This window comes from Lepidochelys olivacea, assembly GCF_965140295.1.
Source record: "Lepidochelys olivacea isolate rLepOli2 genome assembly, chromosome: 1".
Lineage (NCBI taxonomy): Eukaryota > Metazoa > Chordata > Testudines > Cheloniidae > Lepidochelys > Lepidochelys olivacea.
Window position 1 is genome coordinate 288105932 of NC_140411.1, and position 23371 is coordinate 288129302.

At 39.9% G+C, this 23371-nt stretch overlaps 1 protein-coding gene across 1 annotated transcript in view; it reads right to left on the bottom strand.

Annotated features, from left to right (window-relative positions):
- The window catches only part of MYRFL (myelin regulatory factor like), a 58228-nt gene that overhangs the window by 33336 nt on the left and 1521 nt on the right, over positions 1 to 23371 (bottom strand). Inside the window, exons 2-11 of the mRNA XM_084613822.1 lie at positions 20917 to 20984; positions 20567 to 20825; positions 19371 to 19462; positions 17201 to 17351; positions 10895 to 11090; positions 9461 to 9537; positions 6555 to 6665; positions 5608 to 5698; positions 1254 to 1454; positions 755 to 863 (exon numbers count right to left, since the gene is read on the bottom strand). Coding sequence (XP_084469948.1) covers positions 755 to 863; positions 1254 to 1454; positions 5608 to 5698; positions 6555 to 6665; positions 9461 to 9537; positions 10895 to 11090; positions 17201 to 17351; positions 19371 to 19462; positions 20567 to 20825; positions 20917 to 20984 — 1355 coding nt within the window. The remainder of the gene's footprint in view (positions 1 to 754; positions 864 to 1253; positions 1455 to 5607; positions 5699 to 6554; positions 6666 to 9460; positions 9538 to 10894; positions 11091 to 17200; positions 17352 to 19370; positions 19463 to 20566; positions 20826 to 20916; positions 20985 to 23371) is intronic.

Sequence of the window (23371 nt, forward strand, 5' to 3'; positions counted from 1 at the left end):
TATCTAGGTTGTATTTCGCTAGTTTGTTTATAAGAAGGTCATACGAGTCAATATCAAAAGACTTACTAAAGTCAAGATATGCCACATCTACCACTTCCCCCTGCTCCTGCTCCCCACCCCACAAGACTTGTTACCTTGCCAAAGAAAGCTATTAGGTTGATTTGACATGATTTGTTCTTGACAAGTCCATGCTGACTGTTATTTATCACTTATAGACAAAGGAAAAGAGACATGACGGTATTCAACCTGTTTTGGACCTTAGATCGCCACAAGATTTACAAAAGAAGCCAAGTCTCAATAGATTCAATAGACATTTTTGTTTTGTTTTAAGCACAAATTTTCAGCCCATATATGTAAGGCAGTATGTAGCACAATGAGATCCTGGTCCATGATGAGGGCTCGTAGGTACCATGGTAATACAGGTAAATAATAATATGGATTTATGTTTTAAGTGCTCAAATACACACAAAAATGGTTGAAGCAATTTGGCTAAAGCCTTAGAAAAGGTGTATCACCTCCGGGCCGAGACCAACCGTGGAAAATGTCAGCTGATTGCATCTACTAAAATGGAGACATAGACACACACAGTCAGACACCCACATACTCTCCTATGCCTCAGTTTTAAAAGAAAAACACTGCAAAAGGCCTTAGCATCCTAAAAATAAGATTGGAGTGCCAGGGAACTAATCATTGTGCTTCAACATACAAATATAAAAGGACAGACACTAGAACAGAAGCAGCGTTGATTGAATACCTGTTTCATGGGGACTGTTTATTCCCATTACAGATGCAAACTCAGGCTTGTAGTCATACTCGACGAGCCGCATTTGCGCTATTCTTCTCAGCTGCTCAGTTGTATCAACCTAATTGCACAAAGACCACGTTTCACATGTCCCAGTATTAAGGATCAGAGTCACATCAAGGGTTGCACAAGCATACTGAGAAGCATGACACAGCTGCCATCAAACATCTCCCTATTCAACATGGACCAGCTGTTATTTTTACTTGTATTCCCAGTTACATTTCAGTCAAACCACTTCATTTACAGACACAGCCTCATCCAAGTTCAAAGTCCCTCCCACCTCTCAGTTCAAACAGGATGGCTCCACAACGCAAGCAGTGCATTCACTTTCCTAAGGCCAACATTCCAACGTGTCTAGGATAACAGAATCTACTTCGTGTGTGTCAGAAGGATAATTCATACATGCACTGTGGTGTAAATGTAAATGCCCTAAAAGCTCCACTTCACTCACCTCCTGGATATTCTGTTTTGCTCGACTGTCAGATGGATGCATGACTGTCCCCATCACTTTCACATTTCCACAGACGACCAGTGCTTCATCTGGTGCATCTGTGTTAATTCCTACTCGACCATGACAGACTATGGTCTCTGGAACATGTCCTCGCTGCCACAACACATCACTGTCATTCTCAAACTGCCCAGGGTTAGATGCCTGAAAACATTTGTTACAGTCAAAGACACTTTAGCACGGATTTACTATTGCTTTATCAAATTTACCAAAGGAATATGAAATGCCATACAAATCTTTCACATTTAAACTACATTTTTGAACTTTGACACATCAAAATGGATAACCTCCAAAGAAACGTTTCCCATCTAGAACATTTGCAGTGCCCGCAAAGCCTTTTCTTGTATTATATTTTACTATAATGTTGAGGAAGATGATCAACTTCAAAGCTTTTCAAGTAACTAGGTTTGTGATCAGACCTCAGAATCATTTCTGATTTGCCAACAAACTGTCTTCTAGCCTACTAGCTCACTAAGGACTGGACACTGGACAAGACAGAGAAAGGCAGATTTTAACACATCTCACTCGAAAGATTCCCCATTCCCTAAAGAAACCCATTGAACATACAGATCTCTCTCTCTTTTTTTTTACCCGTTTTCAGACACTCTCCTTTTATTTTGTCCGAGGTCCATTCTGAACAGATAAGAGGTGGATTTGGGCTTGAATTCATGCATACTGCATTCCCAACATGCACACACTCTGGACTGTAAATCAGACTGAAGGTACATTGGTGTCCACATTGTGGGTACCTAGGAATAACTTATGTTTACGAAACTATCCCACAACTATATTACTTGAAGTGGCTGATTACCACTTCTTTATTGTAAACTGGTTGGAGCAAGGACTATCTTTTCGTTCTGTATTTGTCCAGCATCCAGCACAATGGGGTCCGGGTCCAGGTCCAGGACAAGGGCTCCAAAGTGCTACTTTAATAACAACATTGTACCAATTTCCTCTTCCCTTTGCCTGTTTGTGTCTTTTAGAATCTAAGCTCTTTGTGACCGAGACTCAGCCTTCTTTTATGTCTGAAAAGCACTTAGCAGCTCGAGGATGTTTCCAGAAACAAAAAACAACAATTAAGCAATGTATTGAATCCATGACCCCTAAGTGCTTTGAACAACCTAAACCTTATTAAGATGCCTCAGGAAAAGAATAGAACAATGAGATTTTCTAACGGCTTAACTTTTTTTTTTTTTTGCAATGGATAATAACATTGCTGATTAAAGTGGACATAGATAAATTGACTTTGGAATGGCAGTTGCAACAAATCAAAGCTACCAGATGAATTCTACTTATCAACTGAGACATGGAAATTTCCATCATATTCAAACATATTTGCATAGGCCTGGAGACATGCAAGGTTTAAAAACAGCAGTTCCTGGAGAAGTCACCATCTGTAATATATATAACTTTTGCACTCACAAGTTAAGTTAGCTGTCATTTTCAATGAGGGACCCCTAAATAAGCACGTCCACACATTCTACAAAATACTACCCCTTGTCCGAACTCTATTACTTTACATTAATCAAATAAAATTAATCTTGCTCTCAGAGAAAAAAGCTCAATGAACAAAAATCCTAATGCTTTTTTGTTTATTTCCTTATTAAAAATAAAAAATTAACACTGAATTCAGACATTAAAATGTGGATCTAAACAAAATACCAAAGTGCCAAAAACTCAGCACTCCTTTATAAAGGCCTTGTGTTTTTGCAAGGCTACACCATCTGTGATACAGAGAATTGTGCATTTCTAACTGACCAATTAGAGCATGAGCTGATGTGCCTGTTAACCACTACTCAGTTTGTAGTTCTTTAATCTTTAACTCTGCAGTATGGCGGACTAGAGTGTATGTTTTTCCCATCGCGATGCATTCAGTAAGTTTTGCCACACTGCAGTAAGTGATGTCTTTATATACATGACCCTGCCTTCCATTGCAAACATATCAGACCAGAACGCTGCTATAGTCCTTTTACTGATATGGCCATTATTTACATTCTCAGTCCTCTATTTTTGTCCATTCAATCATTTATTTATTTGACTGGCACCATAGGCACAAGTGCTAAAACAATCTGGTGGGTGTGGGAGCCTAAACCATGAACTTCTGCAGAACATAAGCTTTTATTTAAAGCAAAAATTAAGATACTAGCCCTTACGGTTCATAAGATAATGATCCAAATGTGAATTGGATGCAAAAATGCAGTCGTCTTCCTGAATCTGCAAACAGACAGCTCCAACAGCTCTGCTTTACCAGGCAGCAGCAAAGCAGAATTATAGTACTGGGGTCAGTTTTACTGCAGCTATTCAAAATAATCAGATCAGTTTCATGCTGCTACTGCTTGGAAAAACTATGGGCAGTAGCAGAGGCAGGCACTGGAGTTATTCATGGGAGCAGAGCACTGAAAACAGAGGCTACAGGAGAGATAAAGTAGCACAGACCTCATTAGTTGATTTATAGAAACGTATACTAAATCCACCCACAAAAGAACACCCAGCCCAAGCTCTCAGCACCTGGGCAATTTAAAAAAAATGTTTATAACAAAAATGAACAGACTGCAGCAATTACTGCCCTGCCCCATGCCCCCCCCCCAACTAAACTAAAGGGGGAAGGGGAGGACCTAGGCCTAGTTATTACAAACTATTAAATTGTTATGAAGTACATGTATCACACACAAAAAATACTACATGACTATAGTAGCTATGTATATGATCTCATTTCTACAGCTCTTTGAGATCTACTGATGAAAAGTACTATATAAGAAGTAGGTATGTTATTAAAAAGAAAAACATTAAATGTTTCTGATAATAGGTCAGTGGCATATGTAATTAGAGCTGGGTGAAATTTTTCAATGAAAACTTTTTTCAGTGAAAAACATTTAGCAAATTCACATCGGTTTTGCTAAGTTGTCCATTTTGAAAAAAATCAAATGTTTCACTTTGACATTTTTTGAAACTAAATGATTCAGTTTTTCTGTCTGAAATCACTTTGGTTTGAAATTACCTTTAATTTTATTTTAAAATAAAACTGTTTACAAATGCTCAAATCAAAACAAAATGTTTCGTTCACCCAGAATTTTTTTAATTCACCAAAAACTTTTAAAAAAATCATTTGCGGTTCAACAGAAAACAATTTGTGGTGTTTTTGTTTTGTTGGCATTGACAGTGAACTGCAAAATCTATTCTTTTTTCAGCTCTGCATGCTAGTTCTCTTTCATCTTATTTAATTCTCAATATTTCTACAAAAAAAGAACATGAACTTTTCCTTTTCAAGTGCAGTCCAATGGTGATTATAAAAAATAGCTTTTTTATTTAGCATATCTATTCCTTTCGTGTATTCAGAGTCAAATGTATTTTACTACAATGAGAAAAATAAAGGTTCACTGTTTTCAGCTCCTTTTAACCCTGCAGAGTCAACACAATTACAACAGCATGAGCTGTGGGTTCTATCCTACCTTGTACCTCATCAACACAGTTGTTTACTAAGTTCCAGTACTAAGCCCATTGAAAGCAATGGGACTGCACAGGTGTCATGAAGGACATAAATTAGCCTGCAGAAAATTTGACATGGGTGAGGAGACATGGACTGGGAAGTTTTTGACTCCCAATCTCAGACAGTTCGCAGGCCCAGAAGTTAGAAATTATTATTTGTAAACTGAGCACAATTGATACAAAAATAATCAAGAGATAGTAAATACGGAACTTCAGAATGCCATTTTGAGTTACTCTTCATAAAATAGAACTGCAGTCTAAAAATCATGGGAAGACTACCCCTCATGGGCCCATCCTGTAGACATTTCTCGCATGGGTAGTCCTATTTAGGAGGATTCCTGGCATATGTAAAAATGAGCAGAATTGGGTCCAATTGGATCTGCCCTAAATGTGGTCTTCAAAGGACAGAGCAAAAGTCGTCCCTTACTCTAAATTCCTTTTCCTAAATATGATACAAACACATACGCTTTTTCAAAAATTAATTGTTCAAAAGGTGCCTATTGTAGATTATAAACTGCGCATACTTTAAAAACAATCCAAGAGCTTTCTAAAATTCCCCATATTTTTGAATGTCTTCTCACTCCCTTCTCAATATGTACTCCTCTTAAAACATGTCCATCTTTCACACATGCACACACACAGATATACAGAACTATTTATAGCCTCACAACAAGCCCTCAAAAACATGAAGATCCCTAAATCACCATGTGTACTACAAACAATTATAAAATGCACGCTGCCCAACAATAAACAAAAGATTCTCCCTTGTGAAAAGAAAATCAGAACGTGGTTCAAATAAACTTGTACCTACCCTCACAATGATCCTTTCAGAGACATGTGCAGACAATAAATAGGACTGGTCCTGACTGACAGCATATAGTCCAACCACCAGCATGAAGTATCTAATATGAAATTAATTTCAATGACTTCACAAGAAAGCTGAAATAATCTCACAGGCATAACGTATCTGTGACTGTAGGGGACCACCCTGACCATTAAGGGCTTCTGTCACTGCCTGCCTTATAATTTTGGGTGTCTTAATACTATGCTGCCATAGCTCAGAGCCCTGATAACAGTAGCCAGTCTGCCAACATAAAGGTCTCACCCTGGCTTCCATCAGCCTGGTTACTCCTACAACCCTGCCAGTCCCCGTTTCCCCTCCTCTTGGGGTCCAGACTCTGACTGTCTCACTATTTTTCTGGCCAAATTATTCTACCAACAATAGTAGTATGTTTAAAATACAACTTATTTTGCAGAATTGGAGGAAAATTAACACTTCTTACTCTCTGTTTTGTTCATTCTCTGTTAAATACTCTTTGGAGCCAATGCTCATTGAAGTCAATAGAAAGATTTCAGTATTGCTAACTCCAACCATTCAAGAAATCATGTATCAGGCCCCCAAAAACTCATGAGATTGGCTACAAATAAATAAGCTTTTAAACTCTATATCTAGGTTTCTTTTTATTTGCATTCTGGTTTCCGAGCCATTAAAGTATAATCTGGGTGATATTCTCCAGCTTTGTGCTGCAACCATGAGGACTAGAAACTTTTCTTTTTTTGGTAGTAAAATGAAAACAGACTCTCACGTAATTCTAAAACTTCAGGAGCTGGGTCTTCAAGAAAGACACCAAAGACCATAAAACTCAAGATAAAATCATGAGAGCTGGCAACACAAACTTTCACAGACTATATCTGCCTCATTGTAAGCCAGGTCACGCCTCCCTTACACTCCCGCCCCCCAGAGGACCATCACTCTACCTTTGGTCAGGATTAGGTTTCCCCTTTTTTCTCATGTTATTTGCTGTTGTTTCACTGAAATGTAACCTTCCCAATGTCACTTTGGTTGCCTGGTCTGCTGGTAGATCAAGTCTAAAAGAGAAAAAGGAAACAAGTTAAGAGGCAAACCACCACCCTCCACCTAGACCACTTCCGATTGTCCTGCAGGTTTGCTCAAGCTGATTAATATGCTTCATTTTTCTGATTTTATATACTGAGCTGACAGCAGAGGCACCTCAGTACATGTGCAATGCTCCCCCACTTATAAAAATGTCACATTTTCTTCTTTTATGGCACCTTTCAACTTTGGTGCCAAAGCACATCAGACTCACATTAATCAATCCATCACAACAATCCGTCAGGTAGTTCAGTAAGGGGGTGAATGTAGTCAATCGTATACGGTACCCAATCAAGAGCGGGAATATTTGGGTTCTTAGTAATATTCATATACTAAGTATCTCTGCACCAAGAGCCATGCATAGCTGCACATAATAGGCCCATTGACATACATGGGTATTTGTTGCTAATTTAGGATACTACCATAGATCATTCAACCTACAGTAACACATTAACCAAACCATAATTTCTCTCCTGTTTGTTTTTACCTATATCTGATTTGCATTTTCGTGTCCACTATTGCATGTAATGATGAATTTTTTCATGGACAAAGAATCGTCCAGTTACTCGCTTTTCATCTGGTGTAAATCAGTGTTACTCCTTCAGGGTCAGTGGCACAACATCAAGTTACACCAGCTGAGAATCCATCCCTTGGTAGCTAGTCAAAGAACCATGGCGGAAAAGTCTACGGGCTAATCTGTCCCCCATTTCCCAATTCAGCGTTCACCTCTGTGGATTTTTGAATAGGAGATGTAACCTTTTCTGAAACTTAATGTGGCGATTTTTCCTCTACGTCGTATCTATATGACATGCAGTGTTTTTGTAGCCATGTCGGACCGAGGATATTAGAGAGAAAAAATGGGTGAGGTAATATCTTTTACTGGACCAACTTCTGTTGGTTAGAGAGAAGCTTTTGAACCACACAGAGCTCTATTATAGAATTTTGCTGCTTTTCTCTTGGCATGTTCTACATCCAAAATGTTTTTGGTCAGATGTTTTTATCCATGTAGAAAAGTGGTATGAATTTACCTATAAATCACACTGCTGTGTGAAAGAGTTATTTTTGTCAAAATTTCTACGACCACAAGCAAATGTTCGGTCATAGGACGCAGTCAATTCCAGTCCATGACTGCAACTGAAATATTTATACTAGTAACAAAAGGGAAGTGTTTAACAGAGGTCAAACTACTAAGATACATGTGATATAAACACACTGGTTTTTAGACAGAAACTACTCCCCTATAGAATTTTTTTTTGTTCTGTTCTGCTGTACATTATATTTTGCTTCTGCAGCTAAAAGGTCTTTTTTGTTTTGTTTTTCAAACTTTTCCAAAAATGTACATACATTTTTTTTTGTGATCCATCTGACAGACAGATTTTAAGTAAACTCAGAGAATAGGAGTTGAACTGAAAAATAAAGCAGACTCTGTATCCACTAGACCTATACATTATTGGATTAATACTATGGGACCAGCTCTTCCTGCCTTTCATTATAAAATATAACGGTGCACACAGGAGGGAGCCGGAGGAGAGGAAATCCTTGCAGAACTTCTCCCGCATTAGGAGTAGGCTTTGACATGCACACTTCCCCTTGCCATTTTTCTTAACCATCCCCCTAAATTTCAGATGGAACAGGCAGTTCTGAGTGCCTGGAACACACAGATCTTGTAGATCGCTGGAGATTTCCGGGCCATCTGTGCCCCACATCTCCAAATCAACTCCAGTGCCCCCTCTTCTGCTTCTGGCTCTCTAGTGCTCTGGGGGTCCATGCTGTCAGGGACTCCTCTAAACACTGTTGTTCTGGTATAAGTCCCAAGTGTTCAGGAGCTCTGCATATAAATTAAAAATCTCAGGTCTCTTTGCTTTTTGTTGGATTGGTTGCTGATGTGAAGGGGAATGTGCATTTCTACACAACCATTGGGCACCTGCTACAATAAAGACATATATGTCATCAAAATTAAAAGAATCCTCTAGCAAACGTGTTTTACCAAAAATAAAGTGCCCTCCCACCCCCCCAAAAAAAGCATTTCTTGTGTTTCAGAGAGACAAGGGCCTTTTTACATAAACCAACTGAGACATTAATAGTTCAGGAGAATGGCTATGATGTTGCAACACTGGATGAGGATATCAGGCAATAAATCAGGGGAAGCAGGTTTAGAAAGGAGATGTCTGATATTGACACAAATAGCCTGACTATCAGCAGCGAGAGGAAAAGGAAGTATGAGGAAGTACAAAAGGCTTTCAGTAAGTTTGTCTTAGGGCTTGTCTACACTACAATATTAGGTCGACTTAAGTTAGGTCAGCCACAGCAGTAATGAAATCAGCTGTTGGTGTCCACACTGCCCTCCTTCTGCTGGTGGTGCGTGTCCTCACCAGGAGCACTTACACAAATTGTAGCGGGGCATTGTGGGGAACTGACAGCCATGCTGGGCTCATATCTGGAGCCCTCCCAGTCACCAGGGTTGAGCTGTGAGCTCGGTCCAGGGCTCAATTTCACAGGAAGAAGCCTACCAGCAATGAAATCGACACTCGTCAGTTTCACCGCTGCTATTATTTCACATTTTGTCTTGGGCTCCCCCTGGTGGAGCTCACAGCTGGAGCCTCTCCCCCAGCTCCAGGGCTGACATGCACTCCTCACTTTGTGACTCAGTAAAGTCAATTAGAGTTTTGCTTGAATAAAGACTGTAGAGCCAGGCCTAGAATTACTATCTATTTGCCATGGAACAACAATTTCTGGTGAGGAGAATTGGGAGGGAGAAAAAAATTCTTACTTAACAGGATTGAAAGATTTTTTGCTTCGGTCCGACTGAGACTGTTCAATGGTGATTATCTGATTTGGGGCGTCCGCCTATAATTAAAAGGAAATAACCTTTTCAAGTACAAATTTGAAAACGTGACAGGTTACACTTTTAACAGGTTAATTTTCTCACAAATAAATGTAAAAGGTTGTAGTGAGAATAGACCAAGCGTCAATATACAAATTAATTAGAAAACCAAACTCTCTCAATTGTTGTGGAACCACATATATAGCGACATAGGAATCGCCACCTGTTCAGAGCAGTGTTTCACTAGTCCAGACTCATGGATCCCACCGTAGCCAGTAAGTAACGGAGATTTCAAAGCCTCCTTCATGGACAGTTATGCAATAATACGTCAAGGGGGAAGTTTCTTCCTGATCCCAAGTTGTTAACGGTTGGTTTATGTCCTGAAGCATGAGTGTGGATATCTTTTATGACTATTTATACAAACCAGGAAATTCCAGAAATTCTTTTAGACATGTCTAAACCTTTTCCCAATCCTGTCAAGCTCTTTTTTCAATAATACCATGTGACAGTGAGTTCCACCAGTTAACTATGTATTAGAGTTCTAAGAAGCATGAAGCGAAGCAAAGTTATTAACTACAGTATCCTTTAAAAATACCTATACAAATATTTAAAACCACTACCCTCTTCTGGTAAATAAAACCTAGGGCAAATCTTTCAGACAGAAGGGAATTTGAATACAAGAGCATTGCTATACACAAAAGGAATTGAGGATGAGAAATGAAATTTTGGATTCCACTTGACTGGCTGCAGAGAGCTTGGTTAAATTTCATAGATTCAGGCCTCTGCCATCATCCAAAGATGACCTCCACTTTTGTTGTGCAGAAATTCCACTCTAAACTATCATTCCCCACCCAAATCATGTACCATCTTCCCACCCCTGACTGTTTATGTATACAGTAAGCCTGATAAATCGAGCTGGCAGAATTGTTCATAATGACCAGTTTAGCCCTTTTTCTGTTTGTGGATTGTCTGGGAATAGAATTCGATTTTTACCATTTTTGTGAACTACTTTTTTTAATTAGTCCTTATTCATGGTATGTGATTGACCACCTAAGTCATATGGTACCATCTACATTCCCTGATTGGATGACAAACTAACAGGAGGGAAATCAGTGTTATGATAGCTGTACAAACATTGCACCCTTCAGCACACATCTGCACAGGTGTGCACAATCTCACTATCTGAACACATCCTGATGAACAAAATGTTGCCCATTCTACCAGACACCAAAAAACTAACAAAAAGGGTCAACAGTAATGAAATGAATTCCGTTTTTTATTCAAATAAATTACTGCAAATGCTTTTTGCACTATTCCTCCTGCTCTACTGATAATCACATACTTATAATGAAGACAAATTAAAAGCACAGGGAGAATTACCTTAATTCCAAAAGTTTTCAAGTAAAACTTTTCGATAGGTTTCAACCCCTGCTGGGTTTTGACATATTTTGGATTCCCAACAACACTGATGTGGACTGTGATCTGGAAATGGTTCTTCTTCTGGCATACAAAAGCATCATCTGCTGTTGAAAAATTAAATCCTTTGTCTGTGACAATGTGGTATCCTACATCAGGGCTACGAAAACAGGAATAAAGAACAGCTGCAGTAAGCAAACATACATTTCAGTGACAAACCCTGCTCATGTTCCTTTGGGTGGAGTTAAATAATGAAATCCTAGGACTGGAAGGGACCTTGAGAGGTCATCTAGTCCAGTCCCCTGCACTCATAGCAGGACGAAGTATTATATAGACCATTCCTGACAGGTGTTTGTCTAACCTGCTCTTAAAAATCTTGAATGATGGAGATTCCACAAACTCCTTAGGCAATTTATTCCAGTGCTTAACCACTCTGACAAAAGTTTTTCCTAATGTCTGACACCTAAACCTCCCTTGCTGAAATTTAAGCTCATTGCTTCTTGTCCTATTCTCAGAGGTTAAGAACAACAATTTTTCTCCCTCCTCCTTGTAACAACCTTTTATGTACTTGAAAACTGTTATGTCCCCTCTCAGTCTTCTCTTTTCCAAACTAAACAAACCCAGTTTTTTCAGTGTTCCCTCATAGGTCATGTTTTCTAGACCTTTAATCATTTTTGTTGCTCTTCTCTGGACTTTCTCCAGTTTGTCCACATCTTTCCTGAAATGTGGTGCCCAGAACTGGACACAATACTCCAGCTGAGGCCTAATCAGCACGGAGTAGAGTGGCAGAATTACTTCTCGTGTCTTGCTTAAAACACTCCTGCTAATACATCCCAGAATGATGTTGATTTTTTTGCAACAGTGTAACACGGATTAAATGAAAGTGGGATTATGTATAATCTCAAGCAACAGATCTACATGTGTACATGCTGACTCTGTGGGTGCTCCGGGACTCGAGCACCCACGGGGAAAAATTAGTGGGTGCTCTGCACCCACTAGCAGTCAAGCTCCCTGCCCCACCCCGCCGCCTCACCTCCTCCTCCACCGACTCCTCCCAGCGCACAGCGTCTCCAATCCTCCCTCCCTCCCTCCCATGCTTTCCACCGCCAAACAGCTGTAGCAAGCTCTGGGAGGGAGGGGGGAGGAGCGGGAACATGGTGTGCTCAGGGAAGGAAGCGGCAAAGAGGTGGGGCTGGGGCGGGGATTTGGGGAACGAATTGAATAGGGGCAGGGAGGGGGTAGAGTTGGGGTAGGGACTTTGGGGAAGGGGTTGGAGGCGGGGCGGGGTGGGAGCAGAGGCAGGCCAAGCACCCACCAGAGCCAGAAGAAGTCGGCACCTATGCATGTGTTGTTCTTTTATCTTCATAAGGGTAGGACTAGGAATTCTTTTTAAATTGACTTGTAATTCTACTCTGGCACCTTACATATAGGAAGGTTAAGAGTGGGGGAAATTTACACAATTCTCGCTTACAAATCATATAGAAAAGCATACCTCCAAACCATATCAGTTTATTCCCAGAGCTCAAAATGCACCACTGTAAGTAGCTGAGCTGAAAATGCGTTGTGTTTATTGACGTGCCAATCAGCCAAGTAGACATCTTGCTTTGTTCCGGAATTCATGCAGCCAAACACTTTCACAGTAGCTTTTGAAGTGGAGTAGGGTTTTACTCAGGCCAAACATACAACAGTTGACACATCTGGAGAGATCTCCACAAAGCACTGTTTTATAGTACTGTTCCTCATCCACAAAGTAATGGAACCCTATTCTACTTATTGGAAGGGATAATTTATCAGCTAGAGAGAAAAGTTCTCTGTCTTTATATTCCCTGATTCAGAGCACATCAGGCAAAGGGGTCAAAAGATCTTCAGAAAGATCCAGCAAATTAGCCACCCAGACAATGGTTGCAGTCTGCTGACATAAGTGACTGATAATCTTGAAGTAACAGGACTACACGGCAAATCTTCCAGATACGAAGAATGACTTTCCTCATTAATGAGGGATTTGATGATAATGATCAAGTTCCACTATGGAACCCCTCATTAGCACAACCATTAATGACAACTTTTCAAGACTAATCCATTTATTTGGTCATTATAGGTTGGAAGGATTTAATATAAATATTTTACAAAAGATTTATAAAGACTATCATCTTCTGAACAAACTTTAATCATAGATTTTCTGGCATATAGAGCAAAGATAAAAAGGCTTCATAAACTACCATATTGCTTCTGAACTCCCTTATTTTTTAACATAAGTAATAATGAGTATAGCAGGTTTTAAAAGCATCATCGCTGAAGAAACTCCTTAAGCCTCTATATAAATTTTGAAATTTCTTCTAGGTAAGGGCAATGCCAATTTATAAGATGACGATTTAAAGCAATTTCTGAACATTTGCTTCAATGCAGACACACAGGTCAAGAAATAGAAGTACAGCTTTTCCTTCCCCAAGAGGAATGATTTGGGTTGAAGGTTATTCTGAAGAGTACTGTCATGGTTGGATTCTTACCTACTGTACCCAGGCACATCTTCATAAAGCAGTTAAGAAACACATGGAGTATCTAGGCCTGATTTTGCAAGGAGTTTTATTGGGATTTGAAGGTGCTGAGCCTGTTCCTTTGCCTAACTAGGGCTCAGTGATATTTCTTATGAGTCTGAGCCGTGGTGCGGTTGGGGAGGAGGCAGACGGCTGGAATGCTAGCATGAGGAGACAGCATGCTTCACCTGTCTATGCCTCTGTAATGTTGACAGTGCTCCTCCAGTGCAGCTTTCCTGGAATACACTCCACATCAGCACACCTCTGCCTGGGTTGCTAGCAAATCCAACAGTATTTCTTTCATAGCACTGGGAGGGACTCTGTGTGGACTCCATGCAGAGGCCCAAGGTGTATGGGAGGGGAAGAGAAATGTTCTCTCATACCTTTCTTCCCACTCATCTAAGGGGAGGTGTAATCTGATCCACAGAGTTAAATCACAGACTGAGAGCCCCACTCCTTCAAGCCCTCCACACATGGAGCTGCCAATGAAGTCGATATCAGTTCCATGGTCAGAGGGGCTGCAAGATCAGAACCTTCAGGCCCAGGACATACGAAGGTTTATGCACAAGTGGTCCAACTGATGTCAGTAAAGTTGCTCATGTGAAAAAGTATAATCACGCACATAAAACAGTGAAGATCATGCCCTGTATGTGTGTTATGAAAGCAGTCAGCCGTGACATGAGGCCATTTCTAGTGCACTGACTAACAATGCCTTACACATCTCTTTAAAATGTAGCTGTAAATAAATCGTTGAGCAGCAGCAGCAGCAAATTAAATAGATAGAGTGCAAGTGGAGGCGAGTTTGTTAACTGATGGATTTAAATGTTTAAAGGGAGTTGTAAACATTTTTGCACTTGAAAATAAACAGATTAGGGTTTTTTTTATATAAACATGTAATTCTGTTTCCCCTATATCAGGGGTTCTCAAACTTCATGGCATCACAGCCCCTTTCTGACAACAAAAATTACTACACGACCCCATGAGGGGGACTGAAGCTTGAGCCCACCCAAGCCCTGCCCACTCAGGCGAGATGGGGGCAAAGCCAAAGCTCTACTCCCACCACCCTGGGTGGGGGGGCCAAAGCCGAAGCCCAAGGGCTTCAAGCCCCAGGCAGGTAGCCTGTAACCTAAGCCCTGCCACCCAGGACTGAAGCCTGATCCTGCCGCCCAGGCATGAAGCCCTTGGGCTTCAGCCCTGGGTGGTGGGATTCACACTTCGACTTTGGCCCCGGGCCCCAGCAAGTCAAACACGAGCCCTGGTGACCCCATTAAAACAGGATTGGGACCCACTTTGGGGTCCCAACCCATAGTTTGAGACTGGCTGCCCTAAATAAACACTGAATTACTTTTTCCTCCTCCTAATTTTTGCACTTGTAGCTAGGAATTAAAAATAAACAGATTTATTCTCGTTTTCTTGATTTGAAGTCTCCAGGAAGTTTATTCATTTCACAGATTCTGTGAGTTTAAGATTACATGAACTGCATTCCTGCAGTTAGGATTACTGATGTCTCAAATATATACTGGCCAGAATCCTGGGAAAATGTGTGCATGTGCTTACATTTTCACACATGAATAGCTCCATTGCACTTAATGGGACTACTAATGTGTATAACATAAAGCCCATTCTTGAGTGTTTGCAGGATCACCACCTGACTTAATTTTAATTAGCATTTACATTCTGACTGCTGAAGGCTGAAAAACTAACACTCAATAGCCAGAATTTTCAGAAATAACTAGTAATTTTGGGTGTCCAAATTGAGACACCATAAAGGGGCCATCTTTTCTGAAAGTATGGAGTATCCACCCTCTGAAAACTCAGGCCACTTTCAGGGGTTTCAGATGGGATATCCCAAAACTGAGGCCCACAAAAATCAGCAGTTACCTTTGAAAATCTTAACCCATGACTTAAGAGTTAGCTGAAATTTGAGAATTTTTTTTTTTAATAGAAACAGGCCAGAGCCACACAGCTCAGATTTAAATTTTCCCAGAACAAGGGAATTTTCAGATCTAGAATTTTAGCTCCATCTCATCTTAGCTTTTATAACAAGAACAAATTGGCTCGAGACATGTTTCAGAATGGAATCCCATCTGCTGTAAACTGTGACGGTGAAAATACCAAAAGATTAAAAAGAAAATGGTAATTTTTTCTTAGAAACAAAATTCTAAAAAAAGAGGAAACAGTAAGGTTTTTTAGGCTCAATGACAATCTATCTAGACTTAGCAGTGATAATACGAACGTTCTTTTGACACAAACAGGATATAATATCAGGAAGCAGAGAAATTCTGTACACAGATCATAACTACAATGCATCTTGGGAGAAAGACTACTAACATGGACCTATACTCAAAAAAAAAAAAAAAAGATGCTAATCCCCTAAGTGACCAAATAATGGTCATAATTTATCTAGTTAGGTACTTTTATGGTAATCATCATAGTATCTGTTCCTTGATTTAATGCGCCAAAAAAGTACATCTGTTTTAAGTGTTCAACATCTGGGGAACTAAATAGCTGATAAGACTGGATTCAGAGCCTATCACCTCTAATTCACAGCTCAAATGTAGCCATTGACTAAAAGTGGATGTGCAATATATTGGCTGTGGCAGGCCACTTCCTTGTGGAGAGGTATCCAGGCCACAATCACCTCTCCAAGCCGACTGGGAGGCTCGTAGGCTTTCCCAGCAAAGGCACCAAGGTTTGAAAGGCAGAGACATTGAACTATTGGCTCACCCGTAAGACAGTCTCTTCAGAGTAAAAAGAAAAGGAGTACTTGTGGCACCTTAGAGACTAAGTACACAAATACTCCTTTTTTTTTTTTTTTGCGAATACAGCCTAACACAGCTGCTACTCTGAATCCCTTCAGCATGGGGTTGTGTTTTAAAAAAAAACCCCACACCTCATATTGCAGCTACATAGTGCTGTCTGTGCATAAATGGAAGACACTAGTGTTCAGGGCTGAACATGATGCACCCAAATTAACCTTTTTTGGAAAGTGTTCTTTTTGGCAAGTGTTTTTTTTATTTTTGGAGGGTGGAGCGGGAGGAAAATACAAGTTAACCCTAGCACTTAAAAGGCTTCTCTACTGTGCACAGTGACTAATTGCTGCAACCCTGGGAGATAAACAAGCTGACATGGAAGGATCTCTGCTAAAAAAATGTTCTCTGAATAGGAGAACATAGAAAATTGGGGGATGGAGGGAGGGCTGAACTTGCAGTGACCTTTCTGAAGGTGGTATGTTGATATTGGGGAGGTTTTTTTCCCCTTTTGTTGCTGCTGCAAAATTCTGTGTCTGTACAGGCAAAACAGGTGCACAATATTAAAACCTCGTTGCATAGGTTACAAGAGCCCATGCAGCAATAACAAAGTAACAAAGGTAACTACCTTAAGAGGACCTTAGGCCATGAGAAGGTGATGTGCAGTATGTGCAATAGTTATTTGCTCCAAACTGTCTTGCCAAAAGGAGAAAAAAAATCAAATAGATTTAAGTTAGCTTGGAAGTGTTCTCATGCCTGAAGCCACCTGATTTAGAGTCCTTCTGCTGTGCTGAAAACAATATATCAGAATGCTTGGCATGAACCTTCAGTGATTCCTTAAAATCTGGTGATCAGATTCATCCTCACTTCTGACTGTCACTTTCCCTCCCCACCTCATTTCATTCTGAAAACTACATGTACCATTTATTTCAGCAGCTCAGTGCAAACAAACAAAAATAAATCCAAGTGTAAACATCTGTGCTTACAGTGTTTCGTAACTATAGTTAAATAAGCTGCTCCAGTGAGAAGTTTGATATGGCTGCCATGTTAGAGCCTGATAACATTTGTCCACAGCCGCTACATTCTGTCCATCGCTGTCATAGTCTTGCACTTCAGTGCCACAGTCCTTTACTGTCACTGTGAAGAGACAAATGCCACAGTTCATTTGCTACATGCCAGGGCTAGCCTGTAACACTGCAGAAGACCAGCAAATAAAAAAAACATTGTTTTCCTTCGTAGCTATTCCAAAAATATTTTCCTGCCTTATTTTATTGTCACAGAGTATTTGTTTTTTTACCTTTCATGCTCTGAGATATCACTCAGGTAGCACTGCTTTTAATTCTTCTACTCTCCCCCACCCCGAAAAAGACAACTTTTACATGGCAAAAAAATCATTTGTCAGCTAAGCATTTTAATTTTTGAAATAATCATTTTGTGACAAGATCTAGCAAAGAAAGAAGAAATGCCAGAATTATCAAATACCCCCCTTGCGATAAGCTTAAAATAAAAAAATCCACCAGTCCAAACTAACAAGTATTTAATTCCATAGCAAAAAAAAAAAAGAAAAAGAAAGAAAAGAAAGAAGCAACATTGAGCCATTCAAACTGGCTGGCCAATCACTGTTTAATGCTTTATCATGAGAAACATCCCAGACTGCCGATTACATCAGCTTGAAGCAGCCAGCGTCAATGCTGATGCTTGAGATACTCCACATGTCATGACGGCTGAGGAGCACTTCATGTGGGAGACAAATAAATGGAGTGGAGTCCAGAATATAGCGTACACTACAGTGAGCAAGCAATCTAAGAATCCTTATGTGGCCTGAGGCGGCATGGTGTGACAGAAAAAGCACAGCACTGTTGAAATAATTGCAGCCCAGAGCCCCTAGCTGCAATAACTGTGTTTCTGACAGACAGCTGGGTGAATACTACAAACAGTGTTCTCTGGTTACTCATTTTGATTTTTAAACTAATTTTCTTCTGCCATGTTTGAGCCCCTTGTGTGTTCACAGTCCACTAAAATTGAGCCACTGGGTTTTACTGACATTAATGTTTGCACAGAGCAAATTTCAAAGCTGTATCGCCATTATTAAAACCTAACATTTTAAATTCACATAAGCAAGCATCTACAACTGCTCGTTTATCCATTCCATCAGGAATAGTAGCAATATTATGGGACTCATCTGACCAATCACAATTTACCACACAGCTCAAACAACAGATACTTAAAGAAAGGTTTGTGGTCAATCCATATACTAGTTGATAAAAGAAACCACCACAAAAATTGATCTAATAATTTCAAACAACTTATAAGTCTGAAAGAGTGACAGACTTCTGACTATGCAGTTTTGTTGTAGCTGTGTCAGTCCCAGGATATTAGAGAGACAAGGTGGGTGAGGTAATATCTTTTATTGGACTAACTTCTGCTGGTGAGAGAGACAAGCTTTCAAGCTACACAGAGCTCTTCTTCAGGTCTGGGGAATGTACAAAGTGTCACAGCTAAATACAAGCTTCTCACTAAAAGGCTTAAATTCATCAGATAAATTGTTCATTGTGAACTAACTATTCGGTTACATACAATCTCATATGCCAAAGTTGATCCAATCCTGTAGAAGCCCAATGAGTCTTTTGGTACATATGGACGATTATAGACTCAGCATTTTCATCATGATAAAACCCTGAATTACATGAATGTTGGGGGGAAAACAATAAAAAGCTTTTTATCAGACCCTTATATAGGTACATTTTATAGAAGAAAGGGAGCTGTCAAATCAGATGGCGAGTGACGCTGAAATGCATTCTCTTCCTTCCTTCTGCCCCCCACATTAATCACCTGTTAAGCTGACCCAAGATGGTTTCCATGCCCTAGTGAACTTTTGTTGACTAGGTCAACAGAGTACAGAATCCCTTACGTTCCGCAGGCTCACGCAGGTAAGAAGGACAGAACCCTTTGGCTGAAGAGTGCACTCAGTGAGTGTGAACATTTAAAGTTTCATCTGTAACCTGCAAAAACAGATAGTTCCTCACTTTTGAGCAAACAGTGAAGAAAATTGTTTGAAGGAGCCTGTCCTGTCAGGTTTAATACTGTTATCTTTTCTGAGCCAGCATTAGCGTGACTTTCAAAATGTCCTAGTGGTCAACAATATGAAACACTTACCCTGCTGAGAGTTGTTAGTCCATGGTGGAGAATCAGTGGCATCTTCTGACAATTGTGAGTGCCTTCTCTTTTTAGCTGATGCCAGGGAAATACTTAAAAAAAAGTACATTGTACATTAGTACTCCACAGAATAACTAAATGTATAAGGTAACACCAATGTACCTGATTTCTAACAGAATTTTCACTCGAGTTCCGATTCTGTTTTATTTTTACTGAATTAAGTGACTTATGCTTTTCAGTCTTAAATACCAGTGTCCTTTTTATTCCATGTGACCAAGGAATTCACCCTTTTTAAAGCAAGTTTTACACACACAGCACACCACAGAGATTGCATTTGTTTTGGGCCAGTTGTACTAAAATCCCAGCCTTATTCCTGAATGGGTTTAGTCAGACAGGGGCAAACTCTGTTCCCTCCTCTGTGGAGAAGGAAAAAGACCATTTACAGTGTTTCTGCTATATGAGGAGAAGGGGGATATGATGCACCTCTTGTGCAGCATGGAGTCTAGTTCCACATGGGAGAAGAGACAGGGCTGGAGGATCTGCCGCTATACGGATCCTTGAGACCTTTTATTTGCCACCCAGACAGGTGTAGGGGCAAGGGCTATAAGCCAAAATAGGTTCCAGTCCACAACCTGGGGGATGGTTACCCTTTCCCTTTGCCTGCCAAGGTATTTTGATTAGTCACTGAGGGAAAGCTTTTGCCTTAATCTTTATTTGTTTTATTATTAAGCACCCAACACATTTTGGTGGCTGAAGACTATATCAAGTATATAACGAGTATTCGGTTTTATCACACGAGTAAGAGGAGCTGGTTTTTCTCATGCCTCACGTCAGAATGTTAACTCATGAAAATAAAATCCCTCAAATGGGTGTTGTAAAATACCAGAGATATTTCTGCCATCCCAGCTACTCATTAGCTTACAATCTCTCTCTAACCTTGTAACTTTTTATTGAATTGAATTGCTTTTGGTTTTAATCTGACTTTTAATCTTTAAAACATGGTGCTTAAAGAACAATAGCTGATAAGGATCCCATAAAATGTCTAAACAGAGCCACCATGTGGAGAAACTTGCACCCACCAGTATTTTTCTACACGTAGTTCTTTCCAGACTGAAACCATATAGCTCTTAAGAACAGCTGCCACCTTCCCTCTTCTGTATCTGCCTTCCTTCCTACATAATAGAATTATACCTTACCCAGCACTATGATCGGCCCTTGGCTGAAGGTAGGAATAATTTAAACCCAGACAGCTGGAGGATATAGAAGTATTCCATGGAGACGTGGCATTATCTGTCTTGAGACAGCAGTCTTGAGGAACACCGCAAGAATGTCCATTGGTGCTCACGTCAGAGAAACTGTCAGGGTATCTACAAAGAAATGTATCGGGTGCCCCAGCAGAAGGGAAGGAAAGTGACGGCCGCAGTCCAGTTGGCCCTGAAGCATCATAATGTAAAGCTGCAAGGAGTAACAAATGAAACATTTTAATCATAAAGAGAATAGAAAGAATGCTAATAAGTACAGTAAGATTAGAACTCGCACAACCCACCCTTCAATTGTGCTGGAGAATATGGTTCTGATCCTGAATCTGGCGGTGATTCTGGTAACAGGCTTTGCCTAGAGATGAAAAGGATACTTTTATTTCACTAAGAAAAGAAATGCATAATAATCATAAGCCAATCTTTAACTACCTCAAACCACATGAGTAATTCATAACATATGGACCTGGTAGCCTTAAAGGCTTGGCCTGCCTATAAAAATTTAAAATTCCCTTTCTCTCTAGGCTGTGGATGGGAGACGCCCAGTATCTTCATCAGCAGAAGCTATCAGCTTTAGACAATTTGTTCTGGCTTATGCTTTGGCCTCCAGAACTTCAGCGCTGTGGAAATTAAGAGATGCAAAGTAGGAATAGTAGAGAGGAGAGGGCACGGGACACAATGGAAGGAGGTTGAATTTGCATTTGTCTGATTCAAATAGAAACTAGAGCCAGGCCCCTGCAAACTCACTGGGAAAGAGTGAGTTCAGGGCAGGGTTTCCAGGCAAGATGCATGCTTTGCTCAGCGCCCCCAGGCAGTCTATTTGGACTCATTTTCATCCCCGTGTAATTTTTCAGCTCAGTTTGGAAGACCTTAACAGGGGGTCAATATTTGTATTGTTCATAGCTAACTCCCAAAATGCTCAGGAATACAGAGGATTGGTAGATTTTTTTTTTAAATGCACACAGCCCTGCTGAGGCAAAAGCATAAAAGCCAGCGTAACCTTATCATTTAAGACCAGCTATTCATACCATGTATAAAACCCCACTCCCACTTTGTTCGACCGATGGGATAGCTGCCCAGAACAGTCTTGGTGCCTATGGTTGCATTTTAGAAATCTGAACAAATTAAAATACATTACAAATGATGTTTTTGTTAGGCTCATAACCATGCAAGCCAGTCTCTGACATCACACTACATTAAAATGGTCTGTAAAGATAAGAGCTGCATGTGTAACCCACTGGCCAGTGTATGTCCCCAATGTGCCCAGTCAACATGGGGTCTGTTACAGCTCTCAGCTTAAGAGGTTGACTCTCCATTTCAAGCTGCAGAGCCCCTCCTCCGCCCCCATTCAATTCCTGATGTTGGCCAAGAGGCAGCTCTCACACATACACTCCAGCTGGGACTTTCAAAGGAGCCCAAGGCAGGGAATTGCCTATGCAATAACACTGTAATTTTCCCAGAACTGGAAGAGACCCTCAGTTAAAGGTAGGAATTATTTTAAACGCAAAAGGAAATGGAAATTCAGTCAGAGTTGGGTGCATAACTCCTATAGGCTCCTTTGTAAATTTCAGACTCAATCTCTACTTTGAAATGCTGCCTGAGAAATTGATGGGTAGGATTTATAAATAGACAGGTTAATAAAAGAAAGCTAATTGCAAAAGGAATTTTTTGGGGGGTGGGGGAGGAGCACTATCTGCTTGTACAACACCCAGTGCCCTGCAACAAGGTTAAATAGAAAGCAATTATTTAAAGGGATGCTGTTAAGTTAAAAACATTAATACAAAAATGCCCTTACCTCTATTGCAAACACTTTTGTGATTAAAATAGAGTTTCAGTGATCTAGTTTACATTCTACTATTTACACTGTTTAATTTTGTATATCTTAGTTTGCACACTGTGAAAGACAAGTCAGTTTCACTTTTGTTTGCAATCCATTTCACTTACATGTTGTGGTGCATTTCAAGGTTCTATTGCTCTTGGTTTTATAAAATGTCACATTTATAAAACCTACATTTTGGACCAGATGTGACTTGGTGAATGCCCTTTAAGAAGTGAGTGTATGAATAACATTTAAAGTTTTCTTCAGAGTAAGGAGATATTTCTAGAGCTTTTAAAAACTGTGTTTAATATTTTAAACATTGTTTTCTAACTTTTAACAAACTAGAGTTAGGAAACTGATTTGCCTCGTAAAATTTGAACTGTAAATCTATAAAAGCCTGCAACTTCCCTTCTATATACTGTATGTACGTTTCCTGGTTTCAGACATTGTCTCAGGTACCCACCTAATTTCTGTTTTAGATTAAAATATTTCAAATGAAAGTCCAACAACATATTTTATACACTACTAGAAGAAGGAAAGTAAACAGTCATTGAAAGGGGAAGGAAATTACTGTAGATTCAAGTTGGAAAAATACCATGGTTTTGTGTTAAAAAAAAATTATATGTTTGAAATAAACTTGAATCACAAACTTGGTACATCCATTAAGTATCCACTTGGGAAACAAAAATTCAATGTTTTACTTTTCATTTGCCCCTCACTTTTTGCCTTTACTATGGAAAAAGGTGGGGAAAACCACATATTGTGTCAGCTTCACTGTGCAAAAGGAGAGAAGTGTAGATGATGTATTCCATGGCACTCACAATTTTTAAAAAACATATAATAGCAACTCACTGAGATTCTACTCTGTTTGTGCCTGCAACATAGTATGCATTGTTCCTAAAGATCATTTCAAAATGTAAGTGCAA